At 48.5% G+C, this 20393-nt stretch overlaps 1 protein-coding gene across 1 annotated transcript in view; it reads right to left on the bottom strand.

Annotated features, from left to right (window-relative positions):
• Positions 1 to 20393, bottom strand: part of ADCY2 (adenylate cyclase 2) — a 273347-nt gene that overhangs the window by 8104 nt on the left and 244850 nt on the right. Inside the window, exons 18-22 of the mRNA XM_040977391.1 lie at positions 17900 to 18069; positions 14804 to 14888; positions 11569 to 11727; positions 3947 to 4093; positions 2198 to 2305 (exon numbers count right to left, since the gene is read on the bottom strand). Of these exons, the coding sequence (XP_040833325.1) occupies positions 2198 to 2305; positions 3947 to 4093; positions 11569 to 11727; positions 14804 to 14888; positions 17900 to 18069 (669 nt within the window). The remainder of the gene's footprint in view (positions 1 to 2197; positions 2306 to 3946; positions 4094 to 11568; positions 11728 to 14803; positions 14889 to 17899; positions 18070 to 20393) is intronic.

Below are 20393 nucleotides of genomic sequence, written 5' to 3'. Positions count from 1 at the left end.
GGCTGCACACAGGGTAAATGACAGGGAGTGCCCAGGAGGAACGTAAAGGAGGATGGTCCATTCTTGCTGCAAGCAGGGAGTGGGCAGGCACCCAGGGGGTGTTGCTAATAGCTTTGCCACAGTGTGCTATGTTATAAGGACTACTGGGGTGGGACAGGTAAGAGAAGAGTAGGAGAGACACTGGCGGGGGCTGCCCTGGGTCCCCAGCAACGACTTGTTGGATGAGCGCAGCCAGGGATGGAGAAAGTTGCTGGGGACAGACAGGAAGTACCTGTAACCCCAGAGAGGCTTCCCCATGGAGAAGAAAATTCCCCACTGTAATTCAGTAAGGACGGACTGTAGTGCACAGATGCAAGTGATGGGCATTGCTGACATCTGGACAGCCTCCATCCCATGGATCATGGGGTGTCAGCCTGTGAAGTGTCAGTGACTCCCCCACCTCTGATCATGACAACCAAAAATGTCTCTAACATTGACAAATGTCCCCAAGAGTTGGGGAAGGAAAGAAGTGAAAATTGTCCCCATTTGAAAGCCACTGCACTAAACAGCATAAATAGTAACAGACAAAAGGAAGAGTTTCTCTCTTCTACTGGTTAATTAGATCATTCTGGAAAAGGCTCATTGTCAGCTCAGGTGGGTGGTAATGCAAAGAGTCACCTCTGAAGAATGGTGGTGCCTACCCAGTAACTTGTGACCTGTGGGGGAAACTTCTATTGAGACTTCTGTAGTTGGCTGGAAAACATCTTGCTCCCTAACAGGAAATACACCTGTTAGATCAACCAGTAGAGCCTTGTGACATAAATGTTACAAGTGTCTTTTGCAGGTGCCTTTTGGCCATGGAGAAACAGCCTGTTTATTTTTCCAAGCAAGCATGCAATAAAGGACTCTTCTCCCTGATAAATTATTGCCTAATCTGTTCTCAAGCACTGATTTCCAACTAGAGGTTTCAAGCAACCTCATATGAAATAAAAGATTGGGTTCTGGGAATGGAATTTAAATCTAACATCAGAAACTCATCTGGGCTTAGCAAACCTTAGGGAAAAAAAGTCATGTTCAGTCTCTCAAAGAACTCAATTCATTTTGAAAGTGTGATAAGATTGAGTTCTTGGTAATTATTTGATGGTAGGACAAAGCAGCTATTTCTCCCATGATGCAAATAATTTGTTAGCTTTCTCAAAATATTTAGCTGACCTCCAGCTACATGTGCAAATGGCTCCTTCCATTCCCTAGAATGTGTTCTGCAAGCTGGTTGTTTCGTAAGCTGCTCCAGAGTCTTTGCTTGCAGTAGATGCATGCTTATTGAGATTATTCTGTAGCCCACATGACTGTTTAGCAGCATACCCGGTACCAAGTGCTGTGCCCACCACTGTGTTCTGTGCTAGAAACCCTTTAGAATTTGAACCCTTCAGTGTCTCCTGTGGAAGGGGACGTGGGACTGTGCTCTAAGGGGCCTCTGTTCTGCCTGGGGCTCTGGGGAAGTGTGGTTAGACTTTAGTGTTTCCCAGGGGCACCTCCACCATCTCCTGGGTGAGCACGAAGAGCTCACGCTGGAGGAATCAGCTCATGTGGGAGAAGCTGATGCCATCAGCAGGACAGCCTTGATGGAGCTCCCCCAAGTATTCTGGTTCTCAATCTCCTCTCTGTCAAATGGCACAATGTGTTATCACTGACTCAAACATGCATTTGGACTGCAGGAAGTGGGTGTTCCTACCTGAAAAGTGGACAGAGCTTGGTGTTGCTGGGCATAGAACATGCAAGTGTCTACACACACACACACACACACACACACACACACACACACACACACACACACGGTATGCAATTTTGCCAAAACTTTACTTTCCAACCACATTTCTATGTGATTAACTTGTGTCCCTGACACTGTTTTAAATTCAAAGAGCAGGAATTGTTCTTACCAATAACCTTCCAATCAGCTCTCATCGCCCACTACATTGTGTATTCATCTGGAATCAAGCCACTACTGACCACCTCTTCCCTCCTGTCCAGCAGCAGAAAGAAGTCAGCAAAGAGGCCTGTTGCCCCAAAGAGGCCCTGGGGAATGTTCATCTTTGCTTGCAGGCTCACAGCCACTGATCTCTGAGTGACACTCTGGTTTCTGGGTCCTTGTGTGGCTGTTCTGGCTCCAGGGATGACCCAGAACTCCTGTGCATGGTTGGGTGGGCCAATGCATCCTTACCTGGGCATGCTCCTGGCTGGGCACTGCACTCAGTCCTGTCGCTGCCATGTACGTGCTGCCAATGGTCTTGATCTTTTCAACTCCACTGAATTTGGGCTTGGACAGCAGCTGCAAAGCAATAGCCATCACACAGTTATACAACTGAGCACTGGCCCAACGCCTAACACTTTGCAGAGACACTGTGGTGATTCAAACAGGACTCTTCTGCATCATTGCAGTCACCCTTTGATCTTGGGCTTTGCTGGGGCAGAATGCTCTATGCATCTCACAAAGAGAGTGTCCTTGGAAGGAAGCACAGGATAAAGATTTAGCACAAATGGATATGAATTGCCTTTCAGGCTTTGCTAGTGAGGGATGTAGCATACATTATGCTGCAAGTGATGGGGCATTCCATCAATTTCCCAGTTCTGTGCTTGAAGGGCATGAATGTGAAATGATGATCCATTGAGTGAGGTCTTCCCTTCATGGTACGGTGACCTGTGACCAATGGTTATTCATGCTGAGCACCAGCATCGACTCTTAGGGAGTCTGAGGCATAGAAAATACAAATCTGAAAATGGCTCTTTGCATCAGCCCAACCAGAGGTTCCCATTGGAGTCCCAGCCTCCCACAGGACCTGTTCCTGGTATAGTGCCTGAGCCCTCCTGCTGGGAAAAAGATGTAGGAGTGTGAGTAGGCTCTGTGGGGACTCTGGAAGGTTCTATGCATGCCCAAGAAGCCAGGAGGGCTCAAATGAATAGACTAACTAAAGACTAGAAGTGTAAGTTTTCTTCTATCTCACTGTCCAGTTCTTACAGAAGATACTTTTGACATTTCATGTTAAATAATTTAAGCAAGATAAGCAAATCCTCCTCTTATACCTACACATCCATTGCCCCTCACCCATTAGACCTAGCAAATGTTCCTCTTACTGAAGGGGCAGTTAAAGCAATTTCCACTATGGTCCCGGTATCACAGTGGCAATCTCTGGTTGCCCTGAAATCAGCATGAATATCTCACGGAGAAACCAGCAGCAGAAAAGAATGCATGGGGATCATAAGCCCTTTAGAAAAATGACCTGAAACCATGATATTTCAGTTTCGCTGCCAGCTCTCCATGACTCATTTGGCACACATGCCCACGGATGCTGTCTTTTCTCCACTTTTCATGACAGCGACAAGTGTTGCCACAATGCCTTTACAACCACAGGTGCGTTTGCCCTTACTAGAAAGAGGATATTATTTTCTGTGTGGACAGATTATTGAAGCTTGAAAATGACTCCAATTTCAAGCTCTAAAACCTATGTTTTGTCCTTCAAAACTAAGATGCATTCTGTCACATACTTACTGCTTGGTCAATAACAAAGTATGCTCTTCACACATAGTTCAAGTTGCTGACTGACCTCGACCTTGTGGAATGCACAGACATGCAATAATTTATTGCAAGAGATAGCTTATCTTTGTGCTCATCAAGTATCTTTCCTGTCTACCTTTTCTAGAAAATAAAATTCACCAACACACTGCATAACTATTGAACATATTCTGGTGGCTGTTCTTGTTAGTCATATCAATTTCAGAAAGAAAAACACTGCCCCATATTAGCCGTGGATTTCACTAGAGCACAGGACTTTAATGCCAGCCATGAGCAATCAGGCCAAAGAACCAGTTTTAAGATATGTCACTGTGTTGAATTAATTTCCAAAGCATAAGGACCTCTGGGTCAGAGACTAAGCCTTCTCCATGGTCTTCTAGCATAGCTCAGGGCACCTACATCATCAAAGTCGGCAATGATCTCGTTCAGGAGCCGCAGGCACTCCAGGCCCTCCTTGTTCACATCCGACTCCGTGTAGAATTCTTTAAAATCTGGGATGGAGGCAAACATGACGCAGACACAGTCGTAGGATTGGTGGTACAGCTCCTACCCAGAGAAACAGAGATGTTAAGCTCCAGGGAACCCTTTTCAGGAGCACACTCCAAAGGCAAAGGTTCAAGCTGGGATTGCTAAAGAAACTGCCCAAGTGCCTCACTCTCCCTGCCACTAACGGCAGGTGAAGGCATCCAGGGAGCCAGATGCTGTGTCCCATGGCTGCTGCCAGGTCACAGGAGCTGGCTGCTGGTAGGAGGCACTCTAGGATGGCACCTCTCTGCCACCTTTACCTCAGCAGCTACGAGAGAGCAACGTCCAGCTAAGGGAAAGGCATCCTTGACCAACCAAAGGGAAATAAAATTTCCCAAGCTACTATATGACCCTGAAATAATGAGTCATGGTTACACTCAGAATGGGACTCTGGGGCATTTTCCTTTTTAGGTCTGAAAGCAGCAGATAAAATTCGCCCAGTGATTTCTTTGATCAAACTAGAAAGGACGGATGGAGTTCCTCAGGCCACCCATTCATATCGCATTGCATCAGACACCCACAATCAGTAGTCAGGACATGCTTCTAAGTTCTTCATCCATGGTTATAAATCAAACTGCAAGGTTTTGGAAACACAAATTCAATGTTTTGGAAACACAAAAGATGTTTCCTTTGGGATGTGACAGGTAAGACCTTAGGACTTGTGAAGGTTTCAGCAGTGGAGGCATATGAGGTGGACATGGAGACTGGTTATGATAGAGAAGATCTGCCTTCACAAGGCATATGGTTCTCAGGGCCCTGCGTTGGCCAGGGGCAGCCAGATGAGTTGGGGGCCATCACAGACTCAGTGCAGAATGGAAACTGCTCACTCCACCAGGAGACTCCTGTTCACAAGATGCCAGACTTCTGAGATCAGCAAAAATGCCAGAAGTGGGTGCTCTGTGGGTCCAGCCAAGCCAGGGAGCTGATCCTAAGTGGCCATCATCAGTGATTTCTGTTCTCTGGAACACCCTGGTAGGAAGCAAGACCTCCACCCCTTTCCCGAGACTGTTCTTCCTCAGGGAGCCCTCTAAGGAACTCATGAGGACCATGGAAACCCCATCAAAAGCCACAACAGTTCCACTGTCTTCCACAATGGAAACAATGAAGATCTCCTGTTCTATTCTGTGGCCATGAGGACTGAGCTGGCTGGCTGTCCAAACCTGCATTTGCTCCCTATGCAGAATGATCTTTTTGCACATGTGGACTCCTGGGGGACATCCTATGATCCACGTGGTAACCAAGGCTAGGTTTCAGGAACATGACCATAGCCAGAGTGAGGGGAACTTCTTCCCTGTGAAGAGGAGGTAACCATTGGGGCCACTTGAAAGTAGAGTCTTGCAAAAGTACCACAAACTCCATTGACTTCCCTAGTCTTAGGGCAAAAGGGCACAGCCAGTGTGGCACTGATGACTTTTCTGTGACATAAAATTACCTACTGTCCTCAGACAGGGGCCACAAGGAATGCATCCCCGCCCCTCAATATGGGAGGAAGGGCAGCTCCTGGAAGATTCTACATGTGCTCACGGTCCCAAAAGGAACCCTGCAGGGCTGTCATCTTAATTTCATAGTTGTCAAACCAGAGTGCACCGAAGAATTACCAATGGGACTTCGAAGAAGGCAAGCACCTGAACCCTCCCACTCACCAGCTGCACCGCCTTTCCGGTGGGTACCAAGCACCTCCTTCACTTCCACAGCCTCCATGGGCTACCTGCTGTGCAGCCTCAATGATGAGAGATTAATCAGGAAGTGGGGATGCAGAGTTACTATAATTCTCCACTGGCTGGGAGGAGCCAGGACACACCTCTGCCTTCTCTAGAAGGGCTTTGAGCTGCAACACCCTTCCTTTCCGGCACACTGGCCACTTGGAACATCTAGGGAAAAAGCCCGCGGTGAGTTCAACCATAGGTACTCTGGTTCCAGGATTCAGAGTCTTCCCAGGACTGTGACAAGTAGAGAAAACTGTGTTTTTCAGATTATTTTGAGCCAATGAAGCTTGCAGGACCCCTCCCCAAGCTTCAAACTCACAAGAGCTTTCCTTGAGTCTCTGGATTGAGTCTGGGACAAGAGAGGACCACCAGCAGACTTGCAGATGACCCCAGCTGGCCTGATAACCATCAGAGGATCTAGGGGTTGAGGTAAGAAGGGTGGGTAGCCAGTGGGAAGATTCTGGAATTTATGATCTAGCACACAGCACCTCAAAATATCACTGACATTGAAAGTGAGCTCACATGTTATTCCAATATCCGTTCATGTGTGGCTGTACAAACAAGCTCCAGGATCAGCCAAGTTATCACAGTGCACCTGCATCTCTGTGCCCTTGTCCCTTGCAGTTTAAGCGCAGCTGGCTCCTCCCCACCCGGAATGAAAACATGCAACACTTCTTGGCTCTTAGGGTCACACAGACTCCTCCTCTCCATAACCAAATGTCCATCCCAATAAGCAGCTGAGACTGCCTGGAGCTCTGTGCGTGGGAAGGAGCCTGGGTGGCTTTTACTCCTTTTCTATCTAGTGCTGCTCCTTTGACTTTACCTCCTCCAGCATGTGCTGGGGTTAAGTGGGTATCTCAGGGCATCCTTATGGGCTTGCAGGATACTGCCCACTGCTTCACCCAGTCCTAGACGCACCCTTTACCTGCCCTGCACTGACCATCTCCTGATGAGGCCCAGGGGCTCACTTACTCATCACCACTCTCTCAGGTCATCTCGTTTTCTGTTGGAATCCGTTAAGCCCTCCAGGGAGCTTTGCCAATGCAGATCTGAGATGATCAATACTAAAACCAGCAACAGCCAATTAAGCCACCTCTGCCCCCAGTGCTCCTAAAGCTGAGTTGCTCTGTCAGTCCCTGCCCTTGACATCTCCTTGCATCAGTACCCAGCCTTCACCTGCACCCGAGCTGGGGATGCTTCCTGGGCTACTCTGAAACCCACATCACAGCACACAGGTGGGGTGGGGTGATCCTGGCCCACTAAGCTAGCACTATCGGGGAGACCTCCATTTCCAACTTCAGGATGGGAATGATTGTTCTCCTGACCCCTATACCCCAACACACACACACACACACACACACACACACACACACACACACACACCACACACACACACACACACACACACACACACACACACACACACACACACACACACACACACACACACACACACACACACAGCAGAGGGCCTGAGTGGGCCAGACTTCATATAAGCCCTTTCTTCAGGTATAGACAGTTTAGTTGGTAAGAGAGCAAGCACAGGTGCTAGCCACACAGTGACACCAACACTGCTTTCTCCAAGAGCAGAGATGCCCAAGACTCCTCTTTCAGGCTGGTGGAAGCTGGAATGTTCTAGAAATGCCCAGCACTGCCACCAGGGCTGTGACTGGCACACGCTCTGCAATCAGGACTGCTTTTCCCAGTCCCCAGCTGTCCTGTCTGCTGTAGACTCCTTCTATCCTCGGGGTGGGGGTTCTCCTGGTGAGCAGGAGAGGAGGCACTACTCCCATGCCAAGTGCTTTCCCTGGACATCTTGCCTTGCTTTGTTTCAGCCAGGGCTCTCTCTGAAAGAGGCTGCCCGACTCCAAGTCCCACATCATCCCAATGGCCCTGGGCATTCTGCAGAGGACTGACTGGGTGACAAAACTCAATTTTCTCAGCCAGTGATGAAGAGTAACTTTGACATCTATTTGAAGAGCTTCTCAGGACAGCTCTGCCTGCAGCATGGAGAGGGCAGATTTCTGAAACAGCAGGCTGGTGTGGGACTTACTCTGCCAAGCACATGTACCAGCAGGGTGGGCTTCATCTGGCTCATGGAGAAACTTTAGCTTTTATTAGCAGTAGTAGTATTTGAAAAACAGAATGAGAAGTAGGGACAATTTCTACTGCTGTTTCATTCCCCAAAGGCTTGCATCATCCAGGACTAAGTTAGAGCTGAAAATCCAATCCAGGAACCCCAACCCTGGAGCTCTCAGTGTTGTCTCCCAGGGTCTACATTGGTGGGAAGCTGGGAGCAGGAGCCAGAACAAGGAATGGAAGCCAGGCACTCTGATATTGGATGCTGGCCTCCTCCTAACCAGCATCTTAATCACCCCAGGAAGTTTTCAGGAAAGCAGATGCCCCTTCAGACAGGAAGGCAGGCACCTGCAAAGCTGGGCTCCTGCACTCCCATGTGCCCAAGCGAGACTGACTGAACTGTTTCATCTCCATGAAAGCTTTGTGGAACTGGCTGCTGAAGTGACTTGGTCACCCACTCCAAAGGGAAATCCACAACTTTCATACATCAGGGGAGCAAAGAGAAGAAACATGAGCTGCCGGCAGGTTGTCAATGCAGGTCATGGCTTCCATCACACCACTCTCCCAGGATGGTTCTAGGAAACCAGGGCGTGGGCTTCCGAAGCATCCCTGGACCTATGGCATAGGCCATGGCATAGGGAGAGGTGCAGGAGGCCCTGGTGCTTCCTGGAGCCCTTCTCAGATGGCAACATCCCCAATCCTGTTTATGTGTGACACATGTCACTTGCTAAGTCAGAGATGAGCATGTGTAAGCTGATCTCAGGGAGGGAAAGAAAATACTCCTTTTGCAACATCTAATTTCTCTGGACTATTTCTAGAAGTCTGAGAAAGGCATCCCAGGAAATTATCTGGAAATGGGATTTCATGGTGCATGCCACAGACCATGAGAACATCGTCTCCACTGTCCCCATGCTGTCTGCCCTGTTATCTCCTCCACCCAGGGAGAGAGGAGAGGCGGGGAGGAGCCAGCATCCCCTGCCCAGCATGCTTTTTCATCACATTCCAGACCCAGAAGAAAAATGTTTACTTTGGCTTCTGGTCTCCATTCTTTCCCTGAAAAGCAGGAAGTCTTCTCCAAAAGAGTCTGATGACGTCCTCGGAGGGCAGCGATCCCCAAGTTCTACCGAGATCAGGGAGTGTGCTCACACAACCATGGGACTGTGCACACCAGCAACGCTCAGGCAGCCTCACATGGACTGCTGCACACAGCAGGTACCTGGGAGAAGGCTGAGGCCGAGGCTCATGCCAACTACTCAGTCACCAGATCCTTGGTGACCACACAGGTGGCAGAGGTTCCATGTGGGATCCAGGAATGGCTAGCTGGTGCTGAACTTGGAGACACGCTATTCTTGGTCTCTGGCGTCAGCATGCTCAGCAGTACCAGTCCGACTCCACTGGAAGGGACTCCATTGCAGGCACAAGGTCAACAGAAACAGCTGAGGCTCAGGGAAGCCTTGGGAGGGAAGGGGGTTCTGACAGTGCTCCTGTTGGAGCAGATTGCAGAGGAGATGGAAGTCTTTAAAATGGTCACATGTCCTTGTCACTACTGCACGGTGGGCTGATGTCACTTGCAAGGTTAGGATGCCACTGGTGAGTTGAGGATGTGGGCTTTTCCATCTACAGATGAGCATGGTGGAGGATGGAGGCCTAGACTGCCACAGAAGCCACTCCATAAAAGGGCAGCAGTTTGCTTTTGAACATTTCTTCAAATGAGTCACTTGACAAGAGCAGGTAGTATTTTCATAAAAAAGCAAAACCCCAAACAAGATCCACCTTCACTGCAATGCACTATGGGAGCTTCTACCCCCTCCAGCCACCAGACGAGCCTTAGTCCTTCTGGCCCAGCCCTGTTGGTGTGGCCTACGTCTGAACTCGGTGATTTCTCTGTGGAGCTCATCGCTAACAGAAGCTTCCCACAGCAGCTGTTTGATCCTTGGTGACCACACAGCGACTGTCCTGTGAGCACAGTCTTCAGACAGCATGAAGTACTTGCACTCAGGGCTGCCCCAGAGTTTGTTCCCAAGTCAAAGTCAGGAACTATTCATGCAGCCGCCCCCATACCACCTGCTGTCACCAAGGAGAAGTGGTGGCTGAGCCCTGGGTATCACAGTCAAGGGAACCCTGAGCCCACAGGTTACGCAGTGAAATGATCCTTTCCAGTACATCCTGGGTGCCACACCCCTGAAATTACTATCCACAATCCTCGCTCTGCCCTCCTGAGTGAGGCCAGCAGCTGACAGTGCAAAACTAACCACACCGAGGAACCCCTGGAACCTAAGCAAAAACCAGAAACCCTCAGTATGCCTGTTAGTGTCAGTAAGAGCATGTGAAGCCCCAAGACTGAGCTGCTGCCCCTCTTCCTGCAGGACCAGGGCTGCTTGGGTGGATGCCTGGAGGCCAGGTGTCCCCACCACTGTCTTCGGGGTCACAGCTTGGGGCCAGTGCCCCTCTCTGTCCCTGAGAAGTTCCCACACCATCCAGGCACAGAGGCAGGGATAGAGCCAGGTTCCACCAGATGCTTGTATTCAGCCGTGCATCTTGACACACACCACCCAAGCTGCTAGACCCCAAGAAGGCTCCCTGGGCAGTGAAGACAAGGTGGCCCTCTCAGAACAATGATGCTCATCAGGAGACTTTGAAGGAAACCTCACTGTGCCTTAGAAGCACCCTGGAGATGGGCCAAGACAGGAAGGTCCTTGGCACATAGCAGGTGGCCAGCACTGATGTTTTACCACAGCCTCCCAATGTCCCACCTGTGCACATCTGGGCCCTGCCTGTCTCACCTGGAGACTGCCCTGATCACACACCCCACAGAATCTGATGCAACTTGCAAGCAAGTCACCTTTCTCCTTGAACAGATAGAGACACTGAGCTTTAGGCCTGGAAAGTAGCCACTCGTGTTCATGGGTATAGACAAGGTGGGGGCTGAGGCTGAAGCTTGTACTGCATGGCTCCAGTTCCTCTCTCCCTAGCCCGGCCCTCCTGATGACTACCCATGAGGTCCTCCATCAGCATGTCCCCTGCTTCCTGAGTCTTGGTGAAAATCACCTAAGAACAAGTTTCAGCCATCTCTGAAGCTCCAAGGTCCTGGGCATAAGCCTTTGCATACAGTGGGTGCTCAGTAAATGCTTCATAAAATGAAGCCTGGCTGTATACCATATGCTGTCTCTTGCACTGCAACCATATCAAAGACATTTCTTTTCACAACCCACTTCAGAAGGGAACAACACTGGACTGTCTTCAACTCCAGCTAAATGCACCTTCCTATGAATATGTTAGGAAATTTCCACTTCCATCCATCCAGTCCAATCCAGAATCAAGGCTTTAGTATGTCCCTGTGTGGAAAACTAGAATATCCTGTCCATCGCAGCATTTGTTTGGAAGACCTCAGGTGTGAGGATGTGTAGGTGAAGGTGCTGCTGGGAGACGATGTGGTCACTGCTGGGACATATTTGGGATGATGGTGCCGTGTAATGCAGAGAGAGAAGTTTCTGGGACGAATGAATTCTCTGCTCAAACTCTGAGAGGTGATTGTAACTCATTACCCTCAAGGTATGTGCCTGGAATCAGACAACATCGTCTTGCAAACTGAAAACCCCAGGTCAGTCGTGGACACACTGAACACTCAGGTGTCTTCAAGCTGCCTCTCCCAGCTGCTGGTGATCCCTGGTCCCAGTTCCCTCCCCCAGTCCCCTGCCCTCCTGGGCTGACCTCGTTTTTCAGGCTCCGGGCCAGGAAGTGCTCAGCCACGTGGGCTGGAAGCACGTTCTCCAGCAGCACGCGGTTCAGGTTCTCCATGGTTTCTATCTCCTCCCGCTCTTTTTTGAACTTGTTCTTCCACAAGAAGTCCAACCTACAGTAATATTCATTCTGTTACAAGAGGACACAGAGGTAAAGAAACAGTAGGCATCTTGTCCTGCCAGAGAGTGGAGGCTTTAAAGAGAAAACATCAGGAACAACACAAAACCGTAAATGGAGCCCCCAACAGAAGGAAGCCCTTCCAATGACCTCTAAAATGGATCTGCAGAGGAAGCGAGCAGTCTCAAGAGCTGGAACCCACTATGTTGGAGGGTTATAACTCAAAGAACCACTAATGCTTCTTGCATAGTTATTTTAGCAAAACATGACTGGAATCAATTGTTAAAAGGCAAGGGAATAGTAGGATATAAATGGAGACTAAGTGGAAAATGAAAAAGACACTAGATGAGACAGCACGCAGTTTGGCAGTATGCACTTGGAAATCAACAGTGTATGTCTCAGCGGTTTGCCTTTACAATCTGTAAATTGGTTTTCTGCTATTGCAAATTGCATCATTAAATATTCACTATTGAACATAGATATTGTCACTTGGTTTGTGGCCTACTTAGAGAAAACCGTGGTATACAGACAAAAGCTCATTCTGGTGCCATTTAATTAAGACAGTGACTGCTCAGGAAAGCAGGTATGTTCATGCTTCATAATGGATCAAAATGCAGTGTTTCTTTAACAAGTTATTCTAACATAAGAGAAATGGAGAAGCCCAGTGAATGTTGCTCTTGGCATTGTTTTGTTACTGCTATGATGTCAATAACTGAATAGCAGGGAATGCCCCGAGTGAATGTGTAACAGAAGGGCTTGAAGGGTGGGGTGCCATCTGCACCAGTTATACCCTACTGACAAATACATGCTCACAAGAGCTGCCTGCAGAGCTTCTGTTTGTTTCTGGCTTGGTTAACCACATGAACAACAGCACAAGGTACAGTAAGACACACATACACATATCGCCTCTTGTTTACATACAGCACTTCCAGGAAACAGTCTGAAACCTGAAGGAACAGTGATCACTCCCTGGTTCAAAGGGAAGGATCTCTCCTCTAGTGTGGCATGGGTTTTATATTGTGCTGTGAGGCATTTGTAAAAGATCGTTAAAAGCATGTCTTTGTTTGTATTAGAAGTGTTCATATTAACGCCAAATTTACCGCACTCTGTACTCAGGGAAGTCATGTCATGCATTTACTCATCTCTACTTCCTCTTTGGAGGACTGTTGGTTTATCTGGATATTTTAGGAACAAAACAGTAGTGTGGCAGGAATTACACTCCAAGGACAGAAGCCATCAGGGGGTCAGCATTGAGCAGACACAAGGGTATCCTGAACACCAGGAAATAAGGCAGTGACCAGGTAAGGCGGCAAGCACCCTGTGTATGTGCTAAGGAGGTCCCAGAGACCATCTGTCTGGCAGTACTGCTGCAGCCTGAGTGAGCATTTGTAAGATTCCTAGGACAAATAATACTTGGCAACTAGCTGCTGTGGACAACAGTGACATTTGGTCAAACCATCCACCTGCCTGTTAGCTTGTCCATCACCTGTTCAAGGATGGCAAGCTGTTTTAGAATCCTCTCCTCTAAGGGTAAGTAGCTGTACATTCAGACACTCCGGGGCCAAGTTCCACAGGAGAAGCCTGTTTCCATGCCTGAGCAATTACACTAGGCTGAGCAGCATCCCATCAGACAGCTCCAAGTCTTACTGAGCAGTGTCCCCTCAGAGAGACTTCTAAGTCCTAGCCCTCGGTACCTAGGAAGGGGATGTTCTTTGGAAACAGGTTCTTTACAGATACAGCTGCACTAAGGATTTGGGGCTGAGGTCTTCCTGGGCTCAAAGTGAGCCCTAACACTACTGATGTGAGTCTTCCTAAGAGAAAGGAGAGGGGATATATGACCTTGAGACACAGGGGAAGGCCCCTTAGGGACAAAACCAGGAGCTGAGTGGCTGGCTGGGCAAGGGGGACAGTCCTGCCTGAGGCTGGCACGGAGTCCCCATGCCCCGGATTGCCACCAGGCCTCCAGCTGTGTGGGAGCATTCCACAGTTATGTGCAGGTGCAGATCCCAGGCAGAGACACGAAATCTGCTTTCCATGTCTTCCATTGGCACTTGGCCGAGAGAGCAGAGCCACCCTTGGAAGAGTCAGCTTGGGCCCCTGCAGCCCTTGCTACTGAATCCTGCATCTAGCAGAGTCCCAGGGATGGTCAGGGCTCTGTCAGCTCTGAAAACAGCACATGGGGGAAGGAGGGGCCGCTGGCTGAGGCATAGCATGGTGGCGTGGGATTCTTGCTCAGACTATCTCAAGTCTGACCCACTGGGAGGGCTAACCCTCTGAACGTGCCTAAGCACAGGCATCCTCCCTTATAGAAAGAGGTCTCCAGCTTGCTGAAGGTTCCAGCCACAGATGAGATCTTAGCACAGCCAACAGTGCTGTGGCTTCCGTTCAGAAGAATTGCTTCCTCAGTGTGGCTGCTGGATGCCTGCCTCAACCATTTCGTGGTGTGTGCTCAACACAATCAGCAATGCTTCCTCATGCATTGTTTCCAAATAAATCACTGGGTTGTTGCCGTCCTAACTTTTAACAGACTGCCTGGGGCAGAGCTGCTTGGCTTCTGATGAGCCCCCAGTGGTCTTGGGGCAATGGCTTTGTGGATAGTAGGGCAGAAAACTGTCCTGAGAATCTATGCCCACAGTGTCCACTTGGAGACCACGGGTGGGGAAAGGCCTCAGAAGGAGGAGCCAAACCACTACATGGGATTTCTGAGGACAGGGTTGTATGATCAGTCATTAGCGTTACATCCTGCAAGGCGGACACAAACCCAGATAAGGGCACACTCTTCTTGCTGTTAGGAAACTATGGGGCAACACTTCCACAGGCTGACAAAACCAAAAAATGTATTTCAAGATTCAATAAACAAGAGGCTAGTTGATGCCTGTCTCTGCCATTCCCAATGTTTGCTTCGTGTGGAAAAAAATGAGGCTATTCTTTTCTGGTTTCTAAGCACCTTGGGCTTGTGTTGTGCCCTTTCCTAGTAGGGCAGATGATGACTGTGACTCATGTAATTTTGTGTGCGGGAACGGAAGGCACAGAGGTGCAGCATTAATCACCAGCCCTTGAGAAGTGCTGTACAGAAAAACCTTCTTACCTGTCTTCCCAGGACCAGCAGAGTGATGAAAAAGATGGAGAGAGATACTGAGCCCATGGTCTTAAGGTCTTTCCAAATGCCTGGCCTGTGGGGGAAATAAACCAGACAACAAAACAACACACAGCCCACTTGTCGTTAGTGTGTCTACACTGCACCCAGCCAGCGTGTGCTCAAATCCACACTGCATCCAAATGAAACCAAAAAAGTCTCTACTATGAGAGCCCAGTGGGAAGAAAAGTACTTGGACTTCTGTTTGTCAAGCTGCAGCAAATATGGAGAACAGAGCAGCACAGTGTTGGTGTCCTTCCTCGTCCTTGTACTTCCGGGGTCAGTCCGGGAAACTGGGTATGAGCTTCTTCAATATTTTCATTACCATTCTCCCAAAGAAACAGTATATCTAAAATGACGAATCACGTGAGGCAGCAAAACCACAGTGGGAACTTGACTTCCGCAAGTTATTTCCACCTGTGAAAGTACTTCCGGCTCTTATCCTGGGCTGCACCCACTCTCATTCACTCTTTCATGTGATTGTACCCTACTGCCCACCTCCCCAGAGGACCAGGCAGACATCAGTAACTTACTCCTGGCCCAAGCGGTCACTGCACTGGGCAGGCCCGCTGCCTTCACTGCTGTGGCACAGGCACTGACGTCAGGGGGAGCATGCTGCTTCAGCTAGCTGCCGGCCACCTCCCAGCTCTGCAGGGGAGCTGCAGCAGAACCTTGCTGGACACCTCTCCATGCCCTGCCCCTGCCCGGTAGCAGCAGTGACCCTATTTTAAGCCCCGCCCTGGGAGAGCAAGTTCAGCCTGTGTTCTGCCCTGGCCCATGATTTCCCGATCTCCCCTTGGGGAGTTCAATGGCTGAGGACAAGAGAAGAGCCTTGCTGTAGAGCTGAAGAGCTCAAGTGGGCTCTGAGGCCAGTCAGGGCCGGGTCCTGAGCCACAACACCTTGGGATACGCCTCTCCTACCTTCAGTCCTGGGCTGAACCAACACCTGCATGCCAGATCCCATAGCCAGCCTGTCAGGGAAAAAAGTGCCCTCAAGACAAAGCAGCTTCTGGCATTTCCAGCTTTTGGGAATATCACTTGGAGAGTGACCCTTGTGAACAGCTCTCCCCAGCGCTGGGGAGACCAACAGTGCTCCACATGGGAACCAGAAGGGTTATTGCTCAGCCCAGCAACACATCATATGCACAGACAACAGGGCGGCTCATTGGAAGAACCTGAGAATCCAGAAACATCTGCTCACCTCATGCTTTTCCAGGGAGGTTCCCTGCCTGGGAGTCACTTGGTTAGAATCAGCACAGCAGGTATTGTCCAGTACTGGGATGCTACTGGCCTCCACTCTAATTTCTAATGACACACTGAAAGTAAGGTGTGATGCTACCGCTGAGTAATATTCATGTTCTAGTGGAGCAGTGCATGTGGGAGTGTTTTGTCAGTTCACACAAGGATTGGTTCTGTAAGAGTCAGGACCTCCCAGCCAAGACTGGGAACTGGGCGAGAGGCACCCTTTCCTGGAGAGAATTCATCTTTGGTACTGGGCATCAAGGCAAGACATCGAGGCTGGCTATGCCAATGCTCCAGGCTCCGGGGCATTATAAAGACAAACCCAGGGAGCAGCTACACAGGCAGAACAAAACGGATCTGAAAGTCGGAAATGCCTTTGGCAAAGTTCATGTCCACCATCCCACTGCTTGGGTGCTACTCACAGACCGCAGGGCTCTTAATGCTTCACTTGGGTCCCGAGAAGTCATTCTCTCCCCATCAGAAACTCACTAATCTGATTTCCTCTTTGGTTTTGGGTACGCTCCATATTCCGGCGCTTCAAATTAAATCAAGGGAAATTTAGTGGCATCTTGGTCTCTGTGTGAAAATCAGTAATCCTGCATTTATTTTGGAATGCAAGACAGCCTCTCTTGATGCAGCAGGGAAATATGTAAGCATGCCTGGCAGATGACTTTGAGAATTTATTGGAAAATTAACTCCTGATTTCATTCTCATCTTGGCAAGGGAGTCATAACATTTCTTGAATACAGTTATATGCTTTTGCAACTCTACCACCCCAAGCTTGATTATAGATGAGTAGGGTTTCATGGTGTAGGGGATGACGGGAATTAAATTAGGCAAGGCGAACGCACTGCAGTTCTGGTTCTGAGAGTGTTGTCACTGGCAGGAATTTCCACAGCCAGGTGACAATTGTTCTGCAAACCAAGAAGTGGCCACGTGCTGTTCACATCACCACCTTCCAGAGCAATACATGCACAAACAAGTTCAGAGCTCTTGTTTTTGCAGAAAGAACTGCAGAAATAATATGAAGAATGCCAAGGACTTGCAGAGAATACTTCAAAGCCTGGCGGACCCAGAAAACAAACCTAAGACTTAACAGATAATAATGTCTTGCTAGTAAAGTGAAAACAGAATCCTGTAATGATTAAAGCAATGACCGGGACTAGAAAAATCAAGACAAGTGTGCGGAAGTGGTGTGGTACCAGGAAAGCTCTCTCCAACCCAGGTAAGGGGACCTCAAAGGCCAGCTTATGTCCAGTCTTGCTCAAGGTGGGGTGTGTTAACTGAATCCTATTTCTAGCACTGATAATTCCCACTCCCCAACAACATTACCTTGGGACATTTTTAATACGAATTTTTACATTGTCATTGTGAGACTAACCACTTACTTCCCAGCATGCTTGTTCTCAACAGAGGGCTGTTCTTTCCTGGGTCCACTGGATCACCTGGGGACATTTTTTGGTTCTTGTGAGTTGGCAACTAGTGAGTGGAGTCAGATGTCATGGAATACCATGCAGTGTATAGGACAGTCTACAATGAACAATTACTCCATCTACAATGTGCCGGTCTAAGAAGTCTAGATTATGTTCATCAATTTGGGAAAGAGTATTGCCACAAATCCTGTCTCTAAGCCACTTGGTATCTTCTGAGTGCATTTGATGACATGTAATATAGGTGACTTATAATTGGGCCAACACCTTCATTTTTGTGAACCACCCCTCAGTGACCACACCCATGATATTTACTCAACACACACCTTATCAACATCCCACAGGAGAACTGAAGCCCGCGGAGGAAGCAGCTTACCTCTCAGACAGGACCTGGCTGTAGTCATCCAGGACGTGGGCATGGGTGTGGAGCAGCAGGATGTTGTAGACCACCAAGGCCACCATCATGATCAACATTTTCAACTCATAATTTATCCGCAGGAAAACGGAGCAGGCTATTAAGCCCAGAACGCAGCTGTAGATAAAGTACTGGCACAGAGAAATTAGGCAAATACTTAGGCCCTCGTTGGGAACTTCCAGAACTTTTGTCTCTCTTTTAAAACCACGGGCTCCTCTGGGTTCTCCCAGCCAGGGTGTAAGGTGGCTGTGACCAAACGTCAGCACATGCTAGTATTTCCACTTGGGTTCAGTGGCAAATACATGTACAGTACACATTGGCTACAATGGAATGCTGGACAGTGTCTGATCCACGGCTCTGTGATCCAGCCTGGCAGCACGAGTGAAGCCAAGTGAGTGTACTGCAAACACTTTTTAAAAACAGGAAAAAAAAAAAAAAACAAAACCCTGAAACTTAAGGACATGTCACCATAATGCTGTCATTTAGTTCTTGAAAAACAGTATAATCTTGTATATATTCATGGGATTTAGGAAAAATTATAGTATGTGGATTTTTTTTTTTTTGCTTTTCACTTCTTTATTAGGAAGAGATGAATCATTACAGGTATTGCTGCCAAAAGAAGAAGAAAATGTGGATATTTTATTCAAAGAGAAACTGTGTTACAATGTCCATCTAAAATAGGATTTAAGCACAAAGTTTTGGTCAGGGAGGCGTCAATGCTGGGGCTGGACAGATGCCACACTTAATCAAGAAAACCGTGTGTGAGCAGCAGGTGGACTTTGTCTCTAGACAGCTGTAGGCATATCTACTATACTAACCATTTTCTCGCCATTCACTACCAGATGGGATGACACAGGCCATGGACAGCCCTGGTTTCAATCCAGCTTCAGTCACACACCAGGTGGAGAAGCTCTGGCCAGTTCCTTAGGCTGCCCATCGTGTGTGTGTTTATTTGTGAAATCATGGCCATAGCACCATGCTTGTACCTCACTGAGAAATGAGGATCACAGAGTTCCATAAGCCAGGAGACTCACTGACTTCAGTAACTGCTCGTCTCATAAAGCCTCCCTGTATTTGCTGCAACATGGGGTTCTTTGTAAAACAAGGGCTTTGTTACTATCTTTGCATTCCTGGAAGAGACACAGCATGCAATAACATTTCAGACTTTTAATAAAAGAGAGATCTGATTGATGTGGGATAAACTCTGTCTTTACAAGTAATCCCAATGTGGGATCCTCAATTTCAGCTTCATCATAATCCAATGAGCCATGTGTGAATCGCTTCTTTGTGTCATCCCAGCTGCTCCTTGCACTTCCTCAGCTGAGGTCCTCTGCACTAACATGTGTACAAGGCTCCTGATATTCCTCTCTCCAATGCTGTTCTTGAGAAAGAAAGAGAAGTTCGAAACTCGAGCTGCAGTGGTCACACAGCAAGCTTTCTCCTTACCAGCGGCACCCTAAGGGACCAGCACTGTGACACAGTGAGTTAAGCCTCCGACTACAGCACTGGCATATCATATGAGTGCTGGCTAGAGTCCCAACTCTACTGCCAACCCAGCTCCCTTCCAATGTGCCTTGGAAGTAGCAAAGGAAGGTCCAAGCCTTTGGGCCCCTGCCCCCATGTAGGGGATTTGGATGAAGCTCTTGGATTTGGCCTGATGCAGTCCTTATTGTTGTGACATTTGGGACGCATATTAGCAGATTTTTCTCTCTCTGTAAGTGCCTACCATCATCACCATCTCATTTATAAAGGAAGGCTGGTGATTTCCACGGAATCCTTCTCTAGGAAGTTACACGTTTCCCTTACACAGGAGCAGCAGGATGGCCCTTTTGTTATGAGGCATCCTAAGGGCCACCGAGTATTGCAGGAACAGCTTCTCTGGTCCCAGTTATCTGGGGCCAGTCCCCACTATTCGGACCATCATGTCCCTCTAACACAGAGAAAAAGACAAGGAAGGAAGGGGCTCTCAGGAGCTTGAAATGACAGAATCATGGGAGTGGCATGCAGGGGTCAGGCAGTATCCCAATCAGGTGGCAGGTTACAGAACTCAACTCTACTGGCATCATCTCCCTAGTAACATGAATATGAGTCATGTCTTGGAGATAGTTCATGAAATCAACTTGCACTTCACATCAAGCCATCTGCTGCTGCCATCCTGGGTGATTTAAGTAAAGCCTCTTTGGGCCTTTATTCCTCACCGGGAAAGCGGGGCATTCCAGGAATATCTACCTATAGAGGGTAGCTTCCCCAGTGAGCCAAGGAGGAAAGTGTCCTACTGTGACAGCTGCACTCACATAGCTGAGAGCCTTTACAATTCATTTTGTTTGGCTTCTTAAAATGAGTATATATATATTTTTTACCTGCTTTCCCCACCCCATCTCCTTGAAAGAAAGAGGGAACAACAAAAAGAGAAGTAGATTGGGTGAGGAATGGAGGAGGGAAGAAGAGGTGAGGG

This window comes from Ochotona curzoniae, unplaced genomic scaffold (assembly GCF_017591425.1).
Source record: "Ochotona curzoniae isolate NIBS_2020 unplaced genomic scaffold, NIBS_Ocur_1.0 contig_2754, whole genome shotgun sequence".
In the NCBI taxonomy this organism is placed as follows: Eukaryota; Metazoa; Chordata; class Mammalia; order Lagomorpha; family Ochotonidae; genus Ochotona; species Ochotona curzoniae.
The sequence above is the reverse complement of the archived record's forward strand: the minus strand, read 5'-3'. Positions and strand labels throughout refer to the sequence as shown.